The sequence below is a fragment of the Pseudonaja textilis genome, chromosome 13 (assembly GCF_049901715.1).
Source record: "Pseudonaja textilis isolate UNSWEBS1 chromosome 13, rPseTex1.2, whole genome shotgun sequence".
Lineage (NCBI taxonomy): Eukaryota > Metazoa > Chordata > Lepidosauria > Squamata > Elapidae > Pseudonaja > Pseudonaja textilis.
In genome coordinates, this window is record NC_142002.1 from 16024997 (window position 1) to 16044906 (window position 19910).

Below are 19910 nucleotides of genomic sequence, written 5' to 3' on the forward strand. Positions count from 1 at the left end.
CACACTCCCAATACTTCAAAGGATTTATTAGAAGTTAACATGCCGGCATTCGCCTGGGTGTAGCTGACTCTGAGATACGTAATTCACTGTCACCCTTGATCCTGCTTTCCCCCCACACACCCCTCTGGGTGTATTATCCAACGAGACAAGTCCATAGCCAAGGGTCGTCAATCATGCTCTCCAATTAGATTTTTGCTCCGCAAAAGCTTCAGTCATCTAATCAGTGTTTGAAGAAAATATGAATGGCATGTACTTTCGATTCCACACTGCCGCCTGCTCTTTGACACTCCCCCCACTTCTTTCTGTTGACAACTATAAAACGTGTATACAAAATGCTTTATGAGTTGACAGTGGGATTCACTCATGTCTGTGTTTTATTTTCCAGCCCACTCCAGTGGGACCCATGCATGTAGAATCGGGACCATCCGTCATCCGAGATCCCCATATGCATCGGGATCGATCCTCAGTGCAGCCTTACCGGAATCAGGTGGGTTCACTTTAACGCCTTCATGCTTTAAAATCTCCAGCCTGTAGTTCATCCCTAGAAGGGGCACCTAGAAAAGCCAGGGGTGTCGTCGGCCTTATTAATGCCGCTCTTCACATTTTTTTTTTGTCTAGCAAGCTTTCCCCTAACAACTCTGCCGTGGCTGCTTTGGGTGTGTGTGTGTGTGTGTGTATGTGGTCGTTAAAGCAAGAGTACAACATACTGAGGTCTCCCATGCTAATTGGGAGAAATGACAGTCTGAGAACGGAGATTCAACGGCACTGAAAAAAAGCCACTTAGGACCGGTTTTCACACTTAACGACTGTAGTAGCAACCCCCTCCCCCGCCAATGATCGTGGGATAAAATTGCAGGCGCTTGGCAACCGACTCATATTTATAACGGTTGCAGTGTTCCAGGGACGTGTGATCTCCCTTTTGCGTCCTTCTGACAAGCGAAGTCAACGGGGAAGCCGGCTTCACTCAGTTAGTGTCACTAACTTAACAAGGGATTCGCTTAACGAACGTGGCAAGAAAGGTCGTAAAGCGGGGGCAAAACTCAATGAATCTTCCCCTTATCAACAGAAATTTGGGGCCCCCTAAGTTGAGGATTACCCCGTTATATAGATTTATTTCCTGTTTTTGAACCGCAGGGGAACGCACTTCCTGCCTTCACTGCTTTGTCCCTTTCGGGCCTTCTTGTCCACGGGAATATCCGGCGCCTGAAATGCTTGGCTCCCCTGTCCCTCTTGAGCTTTTTCACATGCTTGCTTGGTTCTGGCTCACCTTTTTTTTGCCTTCCCTCCGGTCTCTTTGCTTTCCTGCATGCTGATGCCCTGGGCAGCCTGTGTCTGAACGCAAAGGAGAGTGGGAAATTCCGGCGGTCCGGCAGGCCAATGCTTTGTTTCTGACCTCTCACTTGGCTACCGAACGGCATGGGGGATCTGTCCAGGTATTGCTGTATTTCTTTTTTTTTTTTCCCCCTCCCTGTTCTCCCGCACAGCCGTTTGGCCATCCCCCTTTGGGCATGCGCAGGGTCCTTTCTTCCATCTTTTCCCTGCAAGGTTTGGCTTCTGCTAGGCGGGCGGGCGTGATCACCGGAGGCTTGTGAATGCTAAAAGGCTTAGAAGCTAAGTGCGGTGTTGCTGTGCATTGCCATGCTGACTCTTTAGGGGAGTTTTCCCCGCAATCTGGACATCGTCCCCGGGTGTAAACTTCAAGGAAGACCAATCTGGCGGGAGAAATCTTGCAATTAATCCACATCTGGTGGGGGCTCAAATTGGAGAAGGAGTTTGAGACAGAACCTAGGCCAGAGGTCTCCAAACTTGGCAACTTTAAGACTTGTGGACTTCAACTCCCAGAATTCTCCAGCCAGCTTAGCTGGCTGGAGAATTCTGGGAGTTGAGATCCACAAGTCTTAAAGTTGCCAAGTTTGGGGACCCCTGACCTAGGCCATAAGTCTAAAAATTTGGATTTCTGTCCAAATCCACATTCCATATGCCGCCTCCTCCTCCTCCTCACCCTCCTCCTCCTCCTCCTCATGCAAGGAAGGCCAGGCCTTACCTCATATAGTACAAGCAGTTCTTGCCTTGCAACTATTTGTTTAGTGACAGTTCGAAATTACCCCAACACAGAAAAAAGTGACTCACGTCTGTTTTCCACAACCCCAATCGTTGCAGCGTTCCCATGGTCACGTGATCAAAATTCAGCCGTTTGGCAACCGACTCATTCGACCAAGATAATGCACGCTTTGCTTCCAGCAAGGAGCCGTGTGCAGACGCCCCACTTATATCCTGTTCTTCCAGCTGCAAATAATGAAAGGGATCAGGGCCGCCTTCTCTCTCGCAAGCCAGGTTGCTCCCTTATCCTTACCTCCCTGTGTGCCCTCAGATGAAGAGGGGTGGGCCTGGGTCTTTCTCTGAATTCCCAGCCAGCCTGTGCCCTTCCCCAGTTTCCTCCACAGCCACCGGGAGCCACACTCCCACTCCCTGTCAGCTGTTCCTCCTCTCCCTCAGAATCAGACTCCAACTGGGGCATGACTAAAAACCCCTTCATGGACAAAAAACTCCTCCATCATCTGAACCCATCCTCTGTTTTCCTTCCTGGCCCTCGGCTGCCAGAAGGAAGCAGTCTCCCCTGTAGTGGTGATTGTGAGTGTTCCTGATCAACAGATGTGCCAAGATGGAGGAGAAGAGGCTGCAAGAGAGAAGGCAGATAGGGTTGATCACCAACCCGGTGACCTCAAGATGTCTTAGTGCAGGGGTCCCCAACCACCAGGCTGCGGACCAGTACCGGTCTGTGGAACATTTCCTACCGGGCCACCGGTTTGCTGGGCGCCGCCATCTTGTTTGACGAGAAAGTGCTTCTGGGTGAGCTTTTCCGGTTGGAAAGTGGCGTTTGAAGGAATCCTCGCACCTTAGTTTCATTGAAGGGGGGGGGCTTCGAACGAAACTAAGGCGCGAGGATTCTTTCAGCACCCAAGGCAAGGCGAGCCGAGTGACCATCCCAAAGCGAAGCCCATCGACAAAGGTACAAAGGAGGAGTTGAAGGTGGCGGGGAGAAGCGGGGGACAGCTGGCTGGCCGGTCGCTCGACTCGCCTTGCCTTGTCATGCTTGCTGATGCCGGTACCGGGCCGCGGATCATTTTGTGATGCCGGTACCGGGCCGCGGCACAAAAAAGGTTGGGGGCCACTGTCTTAGTGTATTGGGTTCAAGAAGAGCTATAGAGGCTGCATTGGATGTGACTGTGACCCACCCTCGGGTCTTAGGTCCCTTATTAACAGAGTCTTGTTTCTTGGTTGGTATTCCTTCCAGGTGGTAAGCTCAACCAACGGCGAGTTGAATGTTGAAGAGCCAGCGGGAGCACCTTCCAACGTACAACTTGCAGCCCGTACCGAGGTGGAAGTTGTAGAAGAAGCTAAGTATGTTTGCTTTCAAGCCAGGTTTCCCCTGCATCATCTCCATGTAAAATACGTTAGTGTGTTTCCAGGCTTGGATGCACCCGTGCCCATAATGTGTGGCCAGATCCTTTTTCCCCCCCGCTTTCCTTCTGCATGGATAACCACGGCGTTGCTGGGTGCAGCTTCTTTTCCCTCGGGCTGTCCAGGTCATGCTACTTCTGACCGATGCATGCGCTGCAGGTGTGACGGAGGGTTTCAGTAGAATTTGCAACTGGCATGCGTAACCGATTTTCCCCAATAGTTAAGGCTGTAGGTTTTGGTCCTTATTACTGTACACACTGTTAACACTTCCAATTTCTTTGGGATAGTGTAGTAGTCTACCGTTCAGAGACCCACGTGTCTTCTCCTTCTCCATCCCCAGTCTTCTTCTGAAAATCAGATTTCTCTTGTGCTTTAAACTCCTCTTTGAAAAGAGACAATTTTTGTGTTCAGTAAGGAACTTCCGGCTCACGGAAGTCCTGAGTTATTTTTTTGCCTGCGGTGGGATTTATTTTGCTTCTGTTAGAAGTCGAGGCCATTATTTCCATCTCTACCATCCAGTGCTACCGTGTACGATTTATTATCACTGCGGGAACCATGATAGGGAGCTTCCTCCCGCCATTTCTTTTTCTCCACAAGGGAGATTTGGACATACTTGATTATTTACACTGAGAAGAAGTTTCCTCAAAGACTTAGTTAGGGGCCGAACACCGCTGTTTATCTTGCCTGACTTTATCTTCTGTTGAGACTCTGGGCAGCCTTTCAACAATCATAACAATATTCCTGTAAGTTTTATGGCAGGTGTGATCCTCGACTGGCTAGGCTAAAGGTGAACTTCACGTGTCCTTTCTAGAAAAACAGGCTTATCTCTGCCTTAAAATTTAATTGTGCTTCAGGATCTGAAGCCCCAGCTAAGAGAGGAAGCCATCGCCCTAAAAATCTTTTAAAAACAGGTTATCATTTTGCAAACATTCCCAACTTCTCCCTTAAGAAAAAAAAAAACACCTCTATAACATCTTTGAGCTGAGAAGGAGAAGAATTTTTAATGTTTTGTTTTTTTTTAAATCACAAATCTCCGTGTGACAAAATGTGGTCTTTGGTTAGCTTTTCCAGTTGATAACTTTGGCCAATGACTTTCTGTGGTTAAAAGGGTGGAGATGGGAAGGAGAGATTAGGCTGGTTTTTAAAAATTAACTGCATTTGTATAAAGTGCGGGAAGAGACTTGAGCAGTTTAGCAGCAGGAGGTCCCCTGTTCTCTCCCCCCCAAAAAAAAAAAAGGAAATGGTACAGGGATGAACTAAACTTCAGCCCTTAAAATATCTGTTTGGGTTGTAGCATGAATAAAATGACTGAGAGAACTCTCTTGTATCTACCAAGCAAAGAGAGACCATCATCTTTGTGACATAGAGCTCACTCCTTTTCTTCTCATCATCTCTATATATACATATACATATACCCGAAAATACCCGAACAAAGCTAAATACCATACATGTAAGTACCCACGAAAACTTAAGAAAACAAATATACATATACATATACATATTATACCCATACATACATACATCCATACATCCATACATATTCTATGACTATCATTAAGTGTTGTACGTTATGATTCTTGATTCTTAAAGAATGTACCTTTTCTTTATGTATACTGAGAGTATTTACACCAAGACAAATTCCTTGTGTGTCCAATCACACTTGGCCAATAAAGTATTCTATTCTATCCTATCCTATCCTATCCTATCTCTGGAAGCTGACTTGGAGCAAATCCCACTTAGTTCAAAGAATCTTTTTATTCCCAAGTAATTGGATCTAGGATTGCATGTCTGTGAAAACATTGTGTCCCTCTCCAGTTTCATAAGAGAATGGAAGAAACTGGGCTTGTCTGATCTGGATTGCAAAACAACTAAGAAAAAAGTTCATTTTCTATATCACTGTGGATATTTGCAGCTCAGAATTGAAATCTGCAATTGACGTGGAAGTTAGGGAAATGTTAATGTTCTCTGGAAATCCCAATTGATCTTCGGGGCACCGTGGTCCCTCCTCTGAACCAAACTTTCCTGGAAATGGTACTTCCAAGGTTTCCCCTCAGTTATCTCAGGCAATGATTATTTCCAAGACAGAAACATTAGCTCAATCAGCTAATGTTTCTCAATCAGCCATCCCTCGTAACAGCTTGAATTAGCTGGGAATCCAGTTTCATCTTTGATTTTTGCCAGGTCATCCTCCTCTTTAAAACCACTAATTGACAGCTTTCCCAGAAGCCTCTTCTAACCGAACGCAAAAGTTGTATCTTTATTCTTAGCAATCAGTCTTATGTCAAAGTGCTCTTATGTTAATGGTCCATCAAAGCATTAAGGTGTTTGCATCTGGGCCTTTCTAGGCAGTCTCTTTAGGGTTTTTCTTTTCCAAGAATATATTCCAGCCTAGCAGTTCAAAAACCTTCCCGCTCCCATTTGCCAGGGCCTCACTGAACACATTTATCCTGCTTATGATCCTACTGGATCTTGGGCTATTGCAAATACTTCTTTTTGTCTGTCTCAGAAACCGCCCATCGTGGTCTCTCTTCCTCAGGAAGTGCAGGAGGTTTAGGTAGAGGAGCCCCATTTGAGAAAATAGGTGGAGCTGGTGAGGACCCTCAGATCCGCAATGCACGCTTGCATGAACTGCCGTGACTTGCTTCCATCATACTCCGAGCTAATGTTTCCTTCTTTCCTTTCTGTGTTTTTATTTGTCTTTCTTTCTTTCCTTTCTTTCTCCTCTCACTGTCTGTTGTAGCTGCCTGAAAATGCTCAACTTGTGGTGAGTCACTCTCTCTGGTTCACGTGCAAGGGGGAGTGAATCAGACTAGGCTCTGCTTGGCCAAAACACAGTGAAATTATTCGAGATAGTTAGTTAAGATAGTTAAGAAGCGGCCTCCTTAGGGCAAGGTGTCAGGGAGGTTGGTGCCCGGATTTGCACTGGTCTGCGGCTTCCCTCTTTTCATCAAAAGAGACAGCGGCAAAAGTATTTGGAAAGAACGAAGGCATCTCGGTTTGTCCCCAAAGTGGTTGAACTATCCAGGTTTTTCTTTAAGCAGATATACTTTTCCTACCCTTTATTGGTAAAAAGTGCGTGTTGTTAGCAGTTTGGCAATGGTGCCGTGAAGGATTCGGGCATTTCCAATGCTAGGGATCCGTATTGCGAGAATAGCGTAGTCCTGCCTTTGTCCCGGAATTCCTTATCTGTTGTCTAAAGTGGATCCCCAAACGTGGATCCATGTAACCAGGTTTTTCTAGCTATGGGCAGCTAGTGGAGTAGAGAGCAGTTTTGAACTACACCAGAGTTTGACTTGTTAAAAAGTACATAGCATAAGAGTTTCTTTTTTTTTGGGGGGGGGGGGGTGTCTGAAAAGAGTGCCTTTTGGGTTCTAATTGAGTTTCCATCCCAACAATAATTCCCAGTAGTTCAAAACTGCATCACGCTAGAATGTATTGATTTTTCAAAGCTTTAAATTCTTGGAGCTCCTGCATTGGGAAACATTCTGTCCCAGGAATGTGTGGACTCCCAGGGGGTGGTAGCAGCGACAATAATACTTGCCTGTTTTGCCAGATGGGGAATTTTAGAGTTTCGGATGTGGCGATGAAGAAAAGAGGTTGATTATGGGGAGTTTTAAACCCCAAACTCAATACGGCTTGACAAGTTTCCCTGTCACCAGACCAGCTGTTTTGGCTGAGGTCTTTCTTCTTGAAGACGGACAGTGAACAGCCCCATCTTCTGTCTAAAGAGGATGAGGCAGCAGGATACCAGTGTGGGTGAGGGGAACCCTTTCCTCCCCCATCCCATCCCATAATTCTGACTTTCCAACTTACCCCTTGGGCCAGATTTCAATTATCCACCCTGGGACGGAGAAAACTACTGTGTTTGAGTGACACCGCTTGCTTTTCTTTGAAGCAGGTGATTGCAATTCAAACCACAACTCTCACGGTCTTGGGTTTGTTTTTCCCCCCTGAGCTCCTTGGGCCTTTCATTTTAAAACATCCCCCATTTCTTTCGCACGCGCGCATGTTCATCTGCCTGCTCATCCTTGGCCCGAAGGGTGATGAAAGTTCTGAGGTGACCAATATCAGTCAGGGCAGTTAGCGGATTTGTAATCTAAAACGAAGCGGCCTCTGGCTTGGGTTGAGAATTTGGCATTGGAAGGAATTTATTGGGCCATCGGTGGCAGCGGTCCCCGATCTTTTTGGCACCAGGGACCGGGGTTTTGTGGAAGACAGTTTTTCCACAAAAGGATGCAACCTAGATCCCTTTGCATAAAGGGTCCTATAAGAATCGAATGCCTGATGATCTGAAGGGGAGCTGATTTTAGCGCTGGGGAGCAGCTGCAAATACACGCTGCTCACCTCCAGCTCTGAGGCCCAGTTCCTAACAAGTCACGGACCGGAACGGTCCTTGGCCTGGGGGATTGGGGACCCCCGCTGTATGGGACTCCTGTGACTATCCCCGATTTATTTTTCTCACATCAAGCACCTCAAAGGCGCATCAAATGCAATTCCTGATAGACCCCTGACCTCGGAGTTATTTCCGAGCCGTGGTGGCGCAATGGTCAGAGTGCAGTACTGCAGGCTACTTCTGCTGACTGCCGGCTGCCTTCAATTTGGCAGTTCGAATCCCACCAGGCTCAAGGTTGACTCAGCCTACCGTCCTTCCGAGGTGGGTAAAAGGAGGACCCAGATTGTTGGGGGACAAGAGGCTGACTCTGTAAACCTCTTAGAGAGGGCTGTAAAGCACTGTGAAGCGGTATAGAAGTCTCAGTGCTACTGCTATTTCTCAGGTAGTTCTTTAAATGCCCTGATCTTGTGCCACAAGCTATGGATATAGCTCATCCCTGAAAAAAGCCACCAGTAGACTTATAGACTCTTCTTCAGTGAAAATAAACAACACATAGCCGTTGACTACCCCCATGTTCTGTTTTCGTACACTCACTAAATCTTGCTCTGCCAAAGAAACGCTTTCCTTCTGTCTGTTTTTTTAGATTGTAAGCCCCTCGGGGTACGGACCTATCAGACCTGTTCTTTGTGATATGCTTGGTTGGTGCTACAGAAAAATAAAATAAAGACAGTTTTGCAGAAGGCCACGCCTACGTTCACCTGTTATGCAGTTGAGAGTGGTTTCTTGGTATTACAGCCTCTGTCAAGATTTGCTGTGCCACCTTTGCCTGCAAAAATAAACATTGAATCATAAATGCCAGAGAGTGCCGTGTAATGCCAGGAAGCGGTCAGGGTTATTATTGGGGTGAATGCTATATAACATACATTTTATTTCTCCGTTAAATTTATATTGCCACCCATCTCACGAATGTGACTCAGGGTGGTGTTCAATAAAAGAACCCAATAAACAATAAAAAAACCACAATTTAAAAACATCTTTTTATTAAAAAAAGTTAAAACACTTATAAATAAGACTGGAAAAATAAATGTACCAACACTTGCAGGCTCCCCACTTCCCTGGGATCTCCAAGCCCGTTGTTTTATTTATTTATTAAACTTATTTGCAGCCCATCTCAACCACAAGGTGACCCTGAGTGGCTTATAGAACCAGGTTCTTTCTCTGTGTTTCTTTCTGAAATACTCTGTTTAGTACTTCAGAAAAAAATTAGAAAGGTGGTTTGGAATGGTCAAAGGTCCGAAGGAACCATGAAGACCAAAGTAGTGGAATCTGTTATTTTTAATTATAACATGCCTCCAGAAGCATCGGGCAAGGGGATTTTGTTTGGTTTTTCTCAAATTTGGCAACTTTAAGACTTGTGGACTTTGACTCCCAGAATTCTGGAAATTGAAGTCCTCCCATCTTAAAGGCTGCTAGCTTATTCCAAGGCCATAGAGTTTAACTTTATCCATACTGAGAAGCAGTGGCTCTCAATGTCTGAGGCAATGTTTTATAGCAGTTCTTGGGGGATGTCAAAAAGTGAACTATTTGTTCTGCCATTGTGCAGCTCACATCAGTCAAAACTCATTCTTTACTTCATAAAGAACATCAGGTTGGGGAAAGGTGCTGAAACAGTCTTTCCTTTAAGTCTTTTGAACTTGGAGAGAGGAGCCATATCACTTTTTAAAAATCCCGTACAGTACACCCTTTGGGGATTCCCGTTCATTTTTCAGATTAGGGAACATCTGAATAGATGTTTGTGTATCTCTGTTGTATAAAATCTTTCCAAAGATTTTATGCATCACTCCTGGCCCAAAAAAGGGACACTTCCCCGAGCATTAGCCCAGATTACAGAAACGGAGCTGTTTTGTCTTTGGCTCAGCTTACTCGGTTTGTGATCATTGTGGGGTGCGCGCCCCTGGATGTCCAATTGTGCACAGAATGCTATGTGTATTTGACATTCAGGAGTTGTGGATCTGGCCATTTCATTTTACCCTTCCTTCTCCTCTACTTAGGCAAGGGTTAAATCATGTTTGTAACAAATATCTAATATGGACACACTGTCCAACAACCCACAAACCTTAAAAATCTATATAGGTAAAACTACCTCTAGATATTTTCAGAGTACCACATAACTTCTCTGAAAAGCCTTTCGAAGCTTTTCCCACTTGTGAAGGTGGACCCAAATCTGGGCAGAGGAATTGTAGAGCATCATAGTTGTGAAAGCCCACCATGAAAAGGCCAGGTGTCTTGGGCAAGGCCTTGTCTTGATGGACAGGCGCATGGAACAGTCTTGATGACAAGCACACGGAAAAGTCTTGATGGACAGGCGCATGGAAGCAAAAACAGTCATTCTGGTGCCATTTAGAACCGAGGCCAAAAATGAAGTGCATGCCAAAGACAAACAATGGGCAAAAAAAACCAGATCATTGTTAGAAGTTGATTGCCCAGAATTTTTATCTGTCTGTCATGAACTGGGCTCTCCATAATAAACATTTTTCCACAGTCTCACTGTTTAGCTGGAAAAGATTGGTTTCTTCACTTCAGTCTGACCAATTCTCAGGGGAATTTATTCAGTAGCACTTAGGGAAACATTTTTAACAAGCTTTTTCTTTTTTTTTGAAAGAGGAAAGCCACAATTTAGTGCCCACCTCCATAAATTGATAGACTAATATTGTGGAACCCTTGCCATCTTATGGTGTGTCAGTATGTACTTCTAGAGAAGTACCTGTGGTTAATCCAACGGTTAATCCATTTTTGCCACAGCAGTCCTCCAACACTCCGAAATATACGTCCTGTGTTCATGAGAAGCCACCTCTGCCAGGGTTGGTTTTGTGCGGATCCTTCTTTCCCAAACAACACCTCCCAGGTAGATTGGGCCAACTGCCCTGCTGCCTTTTGGCCATTGCAGCGCCAATGCCTGTGGATGCGGTTGAGTTGAGCAAAGACTAGCCTCAAATGGAAATCTCAAGTGTGGGGAATAGTATGTTAAAGAGACTCTTGCCTATGCGGTCCTTCCATGTGACTCTGTGTCTCTGCTTCATTTCATAGTGAATTCATTGCGTAGGTGAAGCTTCCCAGGTCCACTCCAGGCTTCTCATTAAGAAACTGGATTGTCTCATTCTGTGAACCATCCAGCCTGAGTGTCATCATTAAAGGAGGCCACCTGTGCAGAATAAGTCACCCTTAGTGTCCGACAGGCGCCCCTCAGGTTTTACCGATCATTTTCTTTCACTTTTGGTTGTTCGTTTTATCGTTGATTAAAAAGAAAACCTTGTCAAAACACTAGCCATGTTCCCTTTCTCTTTTATTATAGTTATTTCTTGTGAGGTTTTGTCCATATACCGGATCGCATGCTCTACATATCTTCCATCTCAACCAACCAACCAACCAGCTAATCAAGTACCTGAGGAAATTTATTTTAGACCTAAATGCAAATCTGGAGCATTTCTCTATAATCTCATAGCCTAAAACAATTGGTCAAGGAACTAATTGACTAGGAACCCCCCGCTTTTTTTTTTTGCAAGATGCTGAATATGACCATTTGCAATTAGTACGTGAACTGAAAGAGTTGGACACCGCAATTAGAAGGTTGCCATCTCCTCCCCCTGCTCCCCCCAGCATCTTTTGTTGTTTTATTTATTCTTTATTTATTAAATGTATATTCTGCCTTCCTCGCTGTCCAAATCCCTTTTGTGGGGTCGATCCATTCCACGAGATAAAGGACTTTCTGTGAGTTTTGCACTCTTACCCAGTTCTGATGTCATCAGTTCCCAAGGAAGACTACCTTAGATAGCAAAAGTTGGTGGGAAGTATTTTTGAGGAAGGGGGGTAAAGAAAGGTTAACATAGTTAATTTATACCGATTGACATTTTTCTAGCCTGCTGTGGTTTCCATAATTTGGCTGGGTTTTATTTCCTGCACTGAAACTTGTAGTGAGGCCAGCAAGCTGGGGTGTGGGTTTTTTTTTGTCATTTATCCCAGGCAGGCCAGGACACAGTTTAGCCCAGCATTCAACAATCTCCTGCCCTTCAACTCTGTTAAATTACTAATTCAGTCATCCTCATCTGAGTATGATAAAATTCCCATCACTTGCAGGACATCAAGCTGGACAAAAGATGCTACAGAACAACCTTGGCAACTTTTAAGACCTGTGGATTTCAACTCCCGGCTGGCTGGCTGGCTGGCTAGGGAATTCTGGGAGTTGAAGTCCAGAAGTCTTAAAGTTGCCAAGGCTGGAATCCGTACTGTAGAAGAAATGTGTTACATGGACAGACAGATTAAACTTCATCCAGAAAGACTATTTTTTAGAGGGTTGAACTTTTGAAGATAGTGAGAGGTAATTTGGGAGTTCCAAGGAAGTACTTCAAATTAAATCTTTCTAACTATTTGTTCCATCTACTCATTGCACGTTTTGGTTTAGAAGATCTTTTTAATACATACTTTAATTGATGAAATTTGGATGTTAGGAATAAATGTTAATAATGAATAGGGTATCAATTCTGTTTAATTAAATGTTAAACAGAAATGGCACCCTGCTTTTTTAAATATGGCTACATGCACCTAACAGTCACTTTAATTTCCTTTTTTAAGGAATTGGAAGTACAAATATCTTTAATGAGAGCACACTAGGATGTAAAGGATTCAGACAGTCAACGTGTTCAGATGCCATCAGCAACGTTTATGCAGGATAGTAATTTGAACTTTGCATTCAGTTCCCTATCAAATGAAAGGGAAATTTGCTGTTATATAAAGTAATAGGAAGGTATGAATGAAACCAGGATGAAAATGTAACTATGGAGGAATTAGCAAACATAAATTACTGAATTACATCTCCCGGTTTGAATTTTGTGTTTGCTTGTGATGAAATAAGGAGGAAGAGTATTAAAACAATCTCCATCTAATTTACATTACATCAGGAGTTTGTTTCTCCGTTTAAAAAAAAAACATATTTTCTAATGAGCAAAGAAGGACCTTTTGTTCAAATGACACTCCCAAAATTTTACCTCAGATCTTTTGAAAACTCCAGGACAACCCAAGTCCTTATTAGTCCAAAATTTCATCCCACTTATCCTTAAATAATCAACTCTAATCTCCATGTGAGCAACTCCTCGGACTTTCCTCCGCCTTTCTGTGCTATATGGATCTGTCCCAAACGGCATCTCATGCAAACTTCTTCATGCTTCTGAACCTCTGATTAGACCCTCCCAGAGCTTGAGAGCTTCTTGCTTGTCCAGGTTACGTTTTGTGTTTTGAGAAAACGGAGGCTCGGGCTGTGCTTTGGGGGACGGCGTGGCTTCTTATGAATGAAAGCTTCCATGTTCACCTTCCTGGTTGGCGCGAATGCAGGTGGTGTGGAAAAAGATGGAGAAGCGGGACGTCAGAATGGATTCAAGCGGGAAGGGCCTCCAAACCGTGGCCGCTGTAAGACTGGCGGACTTCAACTCCCAGAGTTCTAGGAGTTGAAGTCCACAAGTCTCAAAAGTTGCCAAGGTTGGAGACCCTTCCCGCTTTAAAAAAAGAAACGTATGGGTTCCTGTTGCGTGGTCCTCGTGAGCGCACGCGGTCCCATTGGGTTGGGCTTGTCTGGCTTGGGAGGGGAGGGTGGCTGGGGGAAGGAAGTCTCGAGGCCTTCCGAGAAGGTTGGCTCCACCCTGTGCTATGTGTTGTTGTGTTGGAAGGAGAGGGGTTTTCGGGGAGGCCCCGGGGCGCCGTTTATTGACTGGCTGTGTTCTTTGTGCTCCAGGTGCTGCTGCTTCTATAAGAGGAAACGAAGGAAGTCTTCCCAGCGCCAGAAATAACAGGTGTCTCCTGAAGGCATTTTGGGGGTCTTTTGCGTACCTGCTGTTCCTGCCAAGTCTCGTTGAACGGGGGAGGGGGAGGGGGCTCGTGTTGGGGAAGGTCAAGAAACAAGGGACACTTTAAACCAAAAAAAAAACAAAAACCATCAACAACAGAGGGGGGAGAGACAGAGAGAAAAGAGAGAGAGGAGGGGGAAATTCCAAAATAAACCTTCAGGTGGATTCCCCCCCAGATGGTCTCCCTCTGTTCACTCCTCATTCACTCCCGAGGCTCCTTTTGGTAAAACCAGGAGAGCATCTCTCCCTCCAGCCGCCTCTCCGCTCCCCCTCCAGGCACTGGTTGCCCTTGACGGAAGACAAGGCTGGATTACCTACCTTCCTTTCCCGTAACATCCCTTCGAAAGGGGGAGGGTTGTCATTCCTGGCGAATGTGCGTTGTTCCTCCTCCCTTTGGGTTCTCCGTGTGCTTCCCCCTCCCCCTCTCTTCTTCCCTTCCCCCCTCCCCCAACCAGGGGCTGTGGTGAGCCATAGGGCCGAGGGAACTCATGGCTGCAAGGGAAGAACCGCTGCTGAATGAGCCCCCAAAGGTTGTCCTACATCCAAACCTTTTGGGTTCCAAAGTCTCTCCCGGGCAGCCCCAGCGGGGCGTCCGTTGATGGTTGCCCCTGGACAGCATCCATAGCAGTAAGCCAACAGTCGGAGAATTGCAATTTACTCTTCCAGTTGCCTTGATTTATTTTTTTTTTTCTGGCTTCGGTGATATCTCCTTTTTTTTTTCTTCTTCTTCTCCTCCCCCAGAATGGTTGGAGGAAACTTGTCCGTCCTAAATGAGCATTAAGTTTGTTGCACTTTTAATTATTATTATTGTAACACGATGGATGCATATATTACGCTGTTTGTGTGTGTGTGTGTGTGTGTGTTCTCTCTCCTCCTCGTGGTGAATGAGGCTGGCCCACCAGCTGGGCCCTTCCCACCCCTCTTAACACAGGCTGCCCGTCCCTCTTTAGGACTCCACCAGGACTGCTGCCGGCTTCTTCTTAACGGCCCAACGGTGTTTGCGCCCTGCCGCTTACTTGAATTTTTCCAGCTCCCGTTGAACACGCTGCTTGTGGTTTTGTCTCCGTGGTGCCTATCTTGACCGGCTTGAGATTGGGGGAAAAAATAAAAATAAAAAATCTTTTCTGCTGGCAGGAGAAGCGAAGTCAGCTGGACTGAACTTTGGACAAAAATGACCATGGAATGAAATGAGGCCCCTCGGCCTTTTTAAGCGGAGCAAAGCTCGGCCAGAGAGAGGACGCTGCCGTTGCCTTACACTTGGTCTCTGGTTTGGATTTTGCCAAGGATTTTCAGTCAAACTCTACAGACTAGAAGAGGGCGTCATCTTATGTAGTGCCTGCTGATTTTTTTTTTCTGTTTTGTAAAACCTGGGCCTGAGAGTTCATTAATGCGAACCCGGACACGCAACGAGATAAAATATCAAAAATGCAAGGCTTTTATTTATTTTTTCTCTCCCCGTAGACGGGAACTTTGGGTAGACTTGGAGAGGGGAGTTGAGGATCCTTCTTCAAGACCCTTGGATTCGCCTCCTAAAATCAGTCTAAAAGGCAACACGACCCTGTTGATCCAGCGACTAATTTTTGGGCGCTCCTGGGAAGGAAGCTACGTCCAGGATTGTAGGGATTGTAGTTCCTTGTTTGCAAATGAAAGAACTGCTAGAAGGGGAAATGCCACTGGACTGGATTCCTGCTCATCTCAAATACTCTCTTCATGCCTGATGTTGGTCTTAACGTTAGACTTTCAGCCCCACTTCTCTTTGCAGAGCTATAGATTGCTGCTCAATTCCCCATTAGTGGGCCAGGACCCAGGTTTTCAGTGATCTGTGCGTAAATTCTCTTGATTTCTACCTTTTCCCACACAAACCAACTTTGTCATCCTCCTCTTTCATCACGGATAAAAGAGTTGAGAGTTTCTCCCTTGCTTTAAATATTAAATACCAATTGAAATTAGCCTTTTATTCCACCTTTACCAAGGGAACAGGCTTGCTTTTTGGAAGAGATAACAACAAAGGATTCAGAAAGGAAAATGGCAGCTCTTTTAATTCTAACAGGAGCAGCGTTAATATTTCCCCTGCCCATTTTGAAAATCCTGAAAGTGGAATATTTTTACACTGAGCAAGACAGTCTGGGGGTTCCCTTGCCCCTCATCAAGATACAACTTGAAGCTTGCAACAAGGGAGAGCTATGTTTTAAACTAAAAACAGCTTTGTTTCTAGATCCTCAGTACATCTCTAGTATGAAATAGGGAACCTGTTCCAGGACGCTTTTAGGATCTCCCTTTGATATAAGCTAATAAGTCATTTTACACAGAGCATTGGTTTGCTTCCTGGAAAAAAAAAAAACACCACAGTTCTTCATTGCTTCTTTGGAAATTGTAATATCAGCACTTGGATCTGTAGCCTCCCTTTCCCAATGAGGCAAAACACATTAGCTTCCAGTCTGGGATAATTTACTTCTGAACTATGTTGAAAAACCTACGTGTCTTTCCCAGAGCCAAGTCTATTTAACCGTGAGGATTGCGTTGCTTCAGGAGCAACGAATTCAGGATTCCTTACTAGCCTGACACGGTTTTTCTGTCAGAATGTAATATCAGCCGATATTTGATATCTGTTTAGGAAAGAAAGATAACGATACCCAGTTATCTAGAAAGAGGGCTTCTCACATATATGCATGTCCATTAGCTGTTGGTTATTTTGTCCTGGGAAAAAAAAAAAAAGCACTCAACTTCTATTCGAGCCAAGAATCTTATCCTCAGATCTCTCCATATTCTTGAAGTTAGCAAATCTGTTTTATCGGTGTTGATCGCTCATTCTGACTTCCCTTTTTAATATATATATAAATAAGCTCGAATTGCTAATTTAGAAGAAGCTCTGCATTCACATTCAAAAAAATGTACATACATCGCACTGAGAATGACCAGCATCACAGTGGCTTTGATAACTTCACAGTGGCTTTGATAACTTTGCTCTCAGTTGTTACCTTTGACCATAACTCCAACATCCCCTGAACCAGTGATTGGGGGGCTGGGGGTGTTTTCCTAGAGACGTTTGGTCTTCAACGGGGCCTGCCCAGATGTTCCCAAGTCCAAAATCCGTTCTTCCATGTCTTTCACGTGCCACACCTTCTACAAGGGGGTGAGCAAACGGTTACTGCTGCTTCTTGGTTCACAGCAGTCCCCAGGTGTGTCTTTCCCAAGACTTGACGAGCGGTGACTTTCTTACAAAAGGTAAATGGGAGATCCAGGGTGAGCCCCTGGCGTGTAGCTTAGTGTTGAGGGCTGGGTGGGTTTACAAACATGCACTGCCAAATTCATACTTTCCCCTTAAGCGCAAAGCCATAATCTTTGCTTTCTCAAGATATTACGAGAAGAGGAACAGATTTTATGCCTTGTCTGTTGTACTCTTTCTTGGGGCCTCCCACGGACTGTACCAACTCCTTTCCCCGGAAGGCTGCCAGTTTTTACTAGTTGTGAGCGTCAGTAAGTGAGGAACATAGAGGTTGGTCACTTCCTGCAGGCCTTGATGTTGGCGCGATGGCTAGCAATGAAAGGACCCAGCGGTGGATGGCCTCGGCGGTTCTCCGAGCTGTGTCTGTCTGACGCGTATCGCCTAAGTAATCGGAAACAAGTTTTGTCTTTCTTCAAACTAATGTTTTGACTGTCCATGGAATTGTCTGTGAAGGGTGGAGAAATGTCAGGTGTACTGAAGTTTCATAGGAATTGTATTCATTCTGCCCAGGGCTGGGAAGTCCGTAGACAGATCCCGTTGCCCTGCCAACTCCCGGATTTAGCACCACTGATGCCCGGGGATGCTGGGATTTGTAGTTTGGCTCTTTCAAAAGCAAACACCCCCCCCCCCCAGTTCTCTATCCCTGCACGGCACGATTGTTTGAAAGGGCGGGGGGGATGTAAGTATTTTGTTCTTGTATTTGATATGCAGCAAGCCTCGAGTTCGAACGTGGGCAGCAGCCTTTGCTTCCATTCACTTCATTGCCAAATTCGCGCAGTAGACTCCCCCCCGTGTATTTTCTCACCCGAGAGGGTCACCCCGCCGAGTCCCAGGAAAAGACCACCCTTTTCTCCCCAGGACGGTGGGGCTGCATGTCCCCTGCTTCCTGGGGTCAGCTCCAAGGTGCCAATCCAACCTAGGCAGGAATTAGGAAGGCTTTGATGTAACTTCTCTGGTTCTTTTCAGACTGTCTCAGGAATGTAATCGCTTCCCCTCACCCCCACCCCCCCAAAAAAGGAGATATTTCTCCCCCACCCCACCCCAACTGCGCTATTGCTGTATGACTTTAGGTGCTACCAGGTGGGATTTAGAACAGCAGCTGCCTTTTTCCACTTAGGAAGCCCAACTGGATGGGGGCACAAGTGGGTTTTGCCATGGATCAGAAGAGAAGGGAATTAAGACTTTGGGCGTCTGGGCCAGAACCAAATATCGCACCTTCTCCCGGCAGGGAGGTGCCGCTGAGTGGCTTGCTCCCATTGGAAAACCTGGTGGGATGTATATTTTATTACGTCTTGTTCCCTTCACCTACGTCGGCCGGGCGTTGTGCTTTTAAATCGTGGGATTGGGGATAGCGAGCGAGGGCAGCTCTTCTTACCATCAAGAAAAATCAGCTGTGAAAATCTTTTTATTCCCTCCCCCCCACTCTCTCTTTTTCTTTTTAAAGTATTATGTGCACTGTTCAGATTCTTGTTAAAATGCCTTTTGGGTTTTTTATTTTTTAACGATTATTTGAAACACGGGATGCAATGTTTTGACTGTCCTCTCATCCTCCGTGCCCTGCGGTGGCCGCTTGGCGGGGAACGTGAAATTACCTTTTCCAAGATGAATGTCACTTTGAAATGCGTTTGAAAACAGTTCAACCGGGATAAGGGCTTATCTATGCCATGCGTAGGAGATTCCTTCCTCGAGCACGAGTGGGGGTTTTATCGTGCCAGGTAATGGGTCTTTCTCCAGCTCTTTCTGGCGCACCTCTTTGAATGGGACATTGCAAGAAGTGTTGTGTACTTTGAATACATTCTCCCCCGACTGGCACCATTTTAATGTAAAATAAAACATTGATTTTGCTCTGTTCACTTCCGGTCTGTTCATTGTTTTGCCACGGATCTTGAAATCAGAATGAAAACAAGTGCCAGAGTGCCCTTCTTTGAACAAGGAGTCCTTGATTTATGACAAGTGGGACCAGAAATCCAGTTGTCAGTTGTTGCAGTCGTACGTTGAGGCACACACGACCAGATCAGGGTTTGTTTGTTTTTTGACATTTTTGAAGGGTGGTTGTTAAATAAGCCACCATGATCATCGTCCCAAAGAGGCCACTGGACTTTCTGATTTTTCCCTGAAGACGTTTCGCTTTTCATCCAAGAAGCTCTGACTGGATGGTGGGGAACGGAAGCAAAACGTCTTCAAAGCAAAACCAGAAAGCCCAGTGGCCTCTTTGGGACGATGATCATGGTGGCTCATTTAACAACCACCTTTGGGATAACCATGACCTGGATGACTGACATCTAACATAAACATCTAACCACGATCATTAAACAAACCCATTCTTGTGAACAGACATGTTTCTGCTGGAAAACTAGCACAAAACCAGAAACTGGCAATAAATGTCACGAATCACAGTCATAAATCATGTGAAACATCCATGTTAGTGGTGGGATTCAAATTTTTTTACTACTGGTTCTGAGGATGTGGCTTGGTGGGCGTGGCAGGGGAAGGATATACTGCAAAAACCCCATTCCCTCCTCACCCCGCTGACCTGCTTTCCAGCTCTGTTGTCCTGTTCAGGGCAACCAAAGAAGTCCCAGCCGATCAGCTGGGACTTAATGGGAGGCGGATAATAGATGGGGCCAGTCAGAGGTGGGATTTGCCAGTTCTCGGAACCACTTAAAATTTACGCTACCGGTTCTCCAGAACTGGTCAGAACCTGCTGAATACAACCTCTGATCCATGTGCCTCAAAAAGTTAACCTCTCTGCAGAGACAAGATTTATTTTTCAAAATGGTTTAATTGTTTATGCTTTTCTTGTATATAGCAAACCTTTAAAATACTTATCAAGTGTACCAAGGGCAATATATTATATAAAAAACTGCTTGGATTCACAGAATGCAATTTTTGATGAAGGAAGCCCACTTTTGGGTGCTTTAAATCGTACACTTGGATTTTTTTTTTAGGTATTACTGTTACACAAAACCTCAATTTCTTATTTTCTGCTAATATC

At 45.3% G+C, this 19910-nt stretch overlaps 1 protein-coding gene across 9 annotated transcripts in view; it reads left to right on the plus strand.

The window, feature by feature from the left end:
• CSNK1G1 (casein kinase 1 gamma 1) overlaps positions 1–18766 on the plus strand; it is a 31715-nt gene extending 12949 nt beyond the window's left edge. Inside the window, exons 10-14 of one of the 9 annotated variants that reach the window (XM_087941475.1) lie at positions 386–487; positions 1326–1433; positions 3296–3402; positions 13578–13635; positions 15151–16018. In XM_087941475.1, the coding sequence (XP_087797601.1) occupies positions 386–487; positions 1326–1433; positions 3296–3402; positions 13578–13632 (372 nt within the window). In that variant the 3' untranslated portion in view covers positions 13633–13635; positions 15151–16018. Of the gene's footprint in view, positions 1–385; positions 488–1325; positions 1434–3295; positions 3403–6202; positions 6328–8438; positions 8646–13577 lie in introns of those variants that run through there. The other 8 variants (XM_026709679.2, XM_087941476.1, XM_087941478.1 and 5 more) reach the window with 8 other exon arrangements.
• The last annotated feature ends 1144 nt before the right edge of the window (positions 18767–19910 follow it).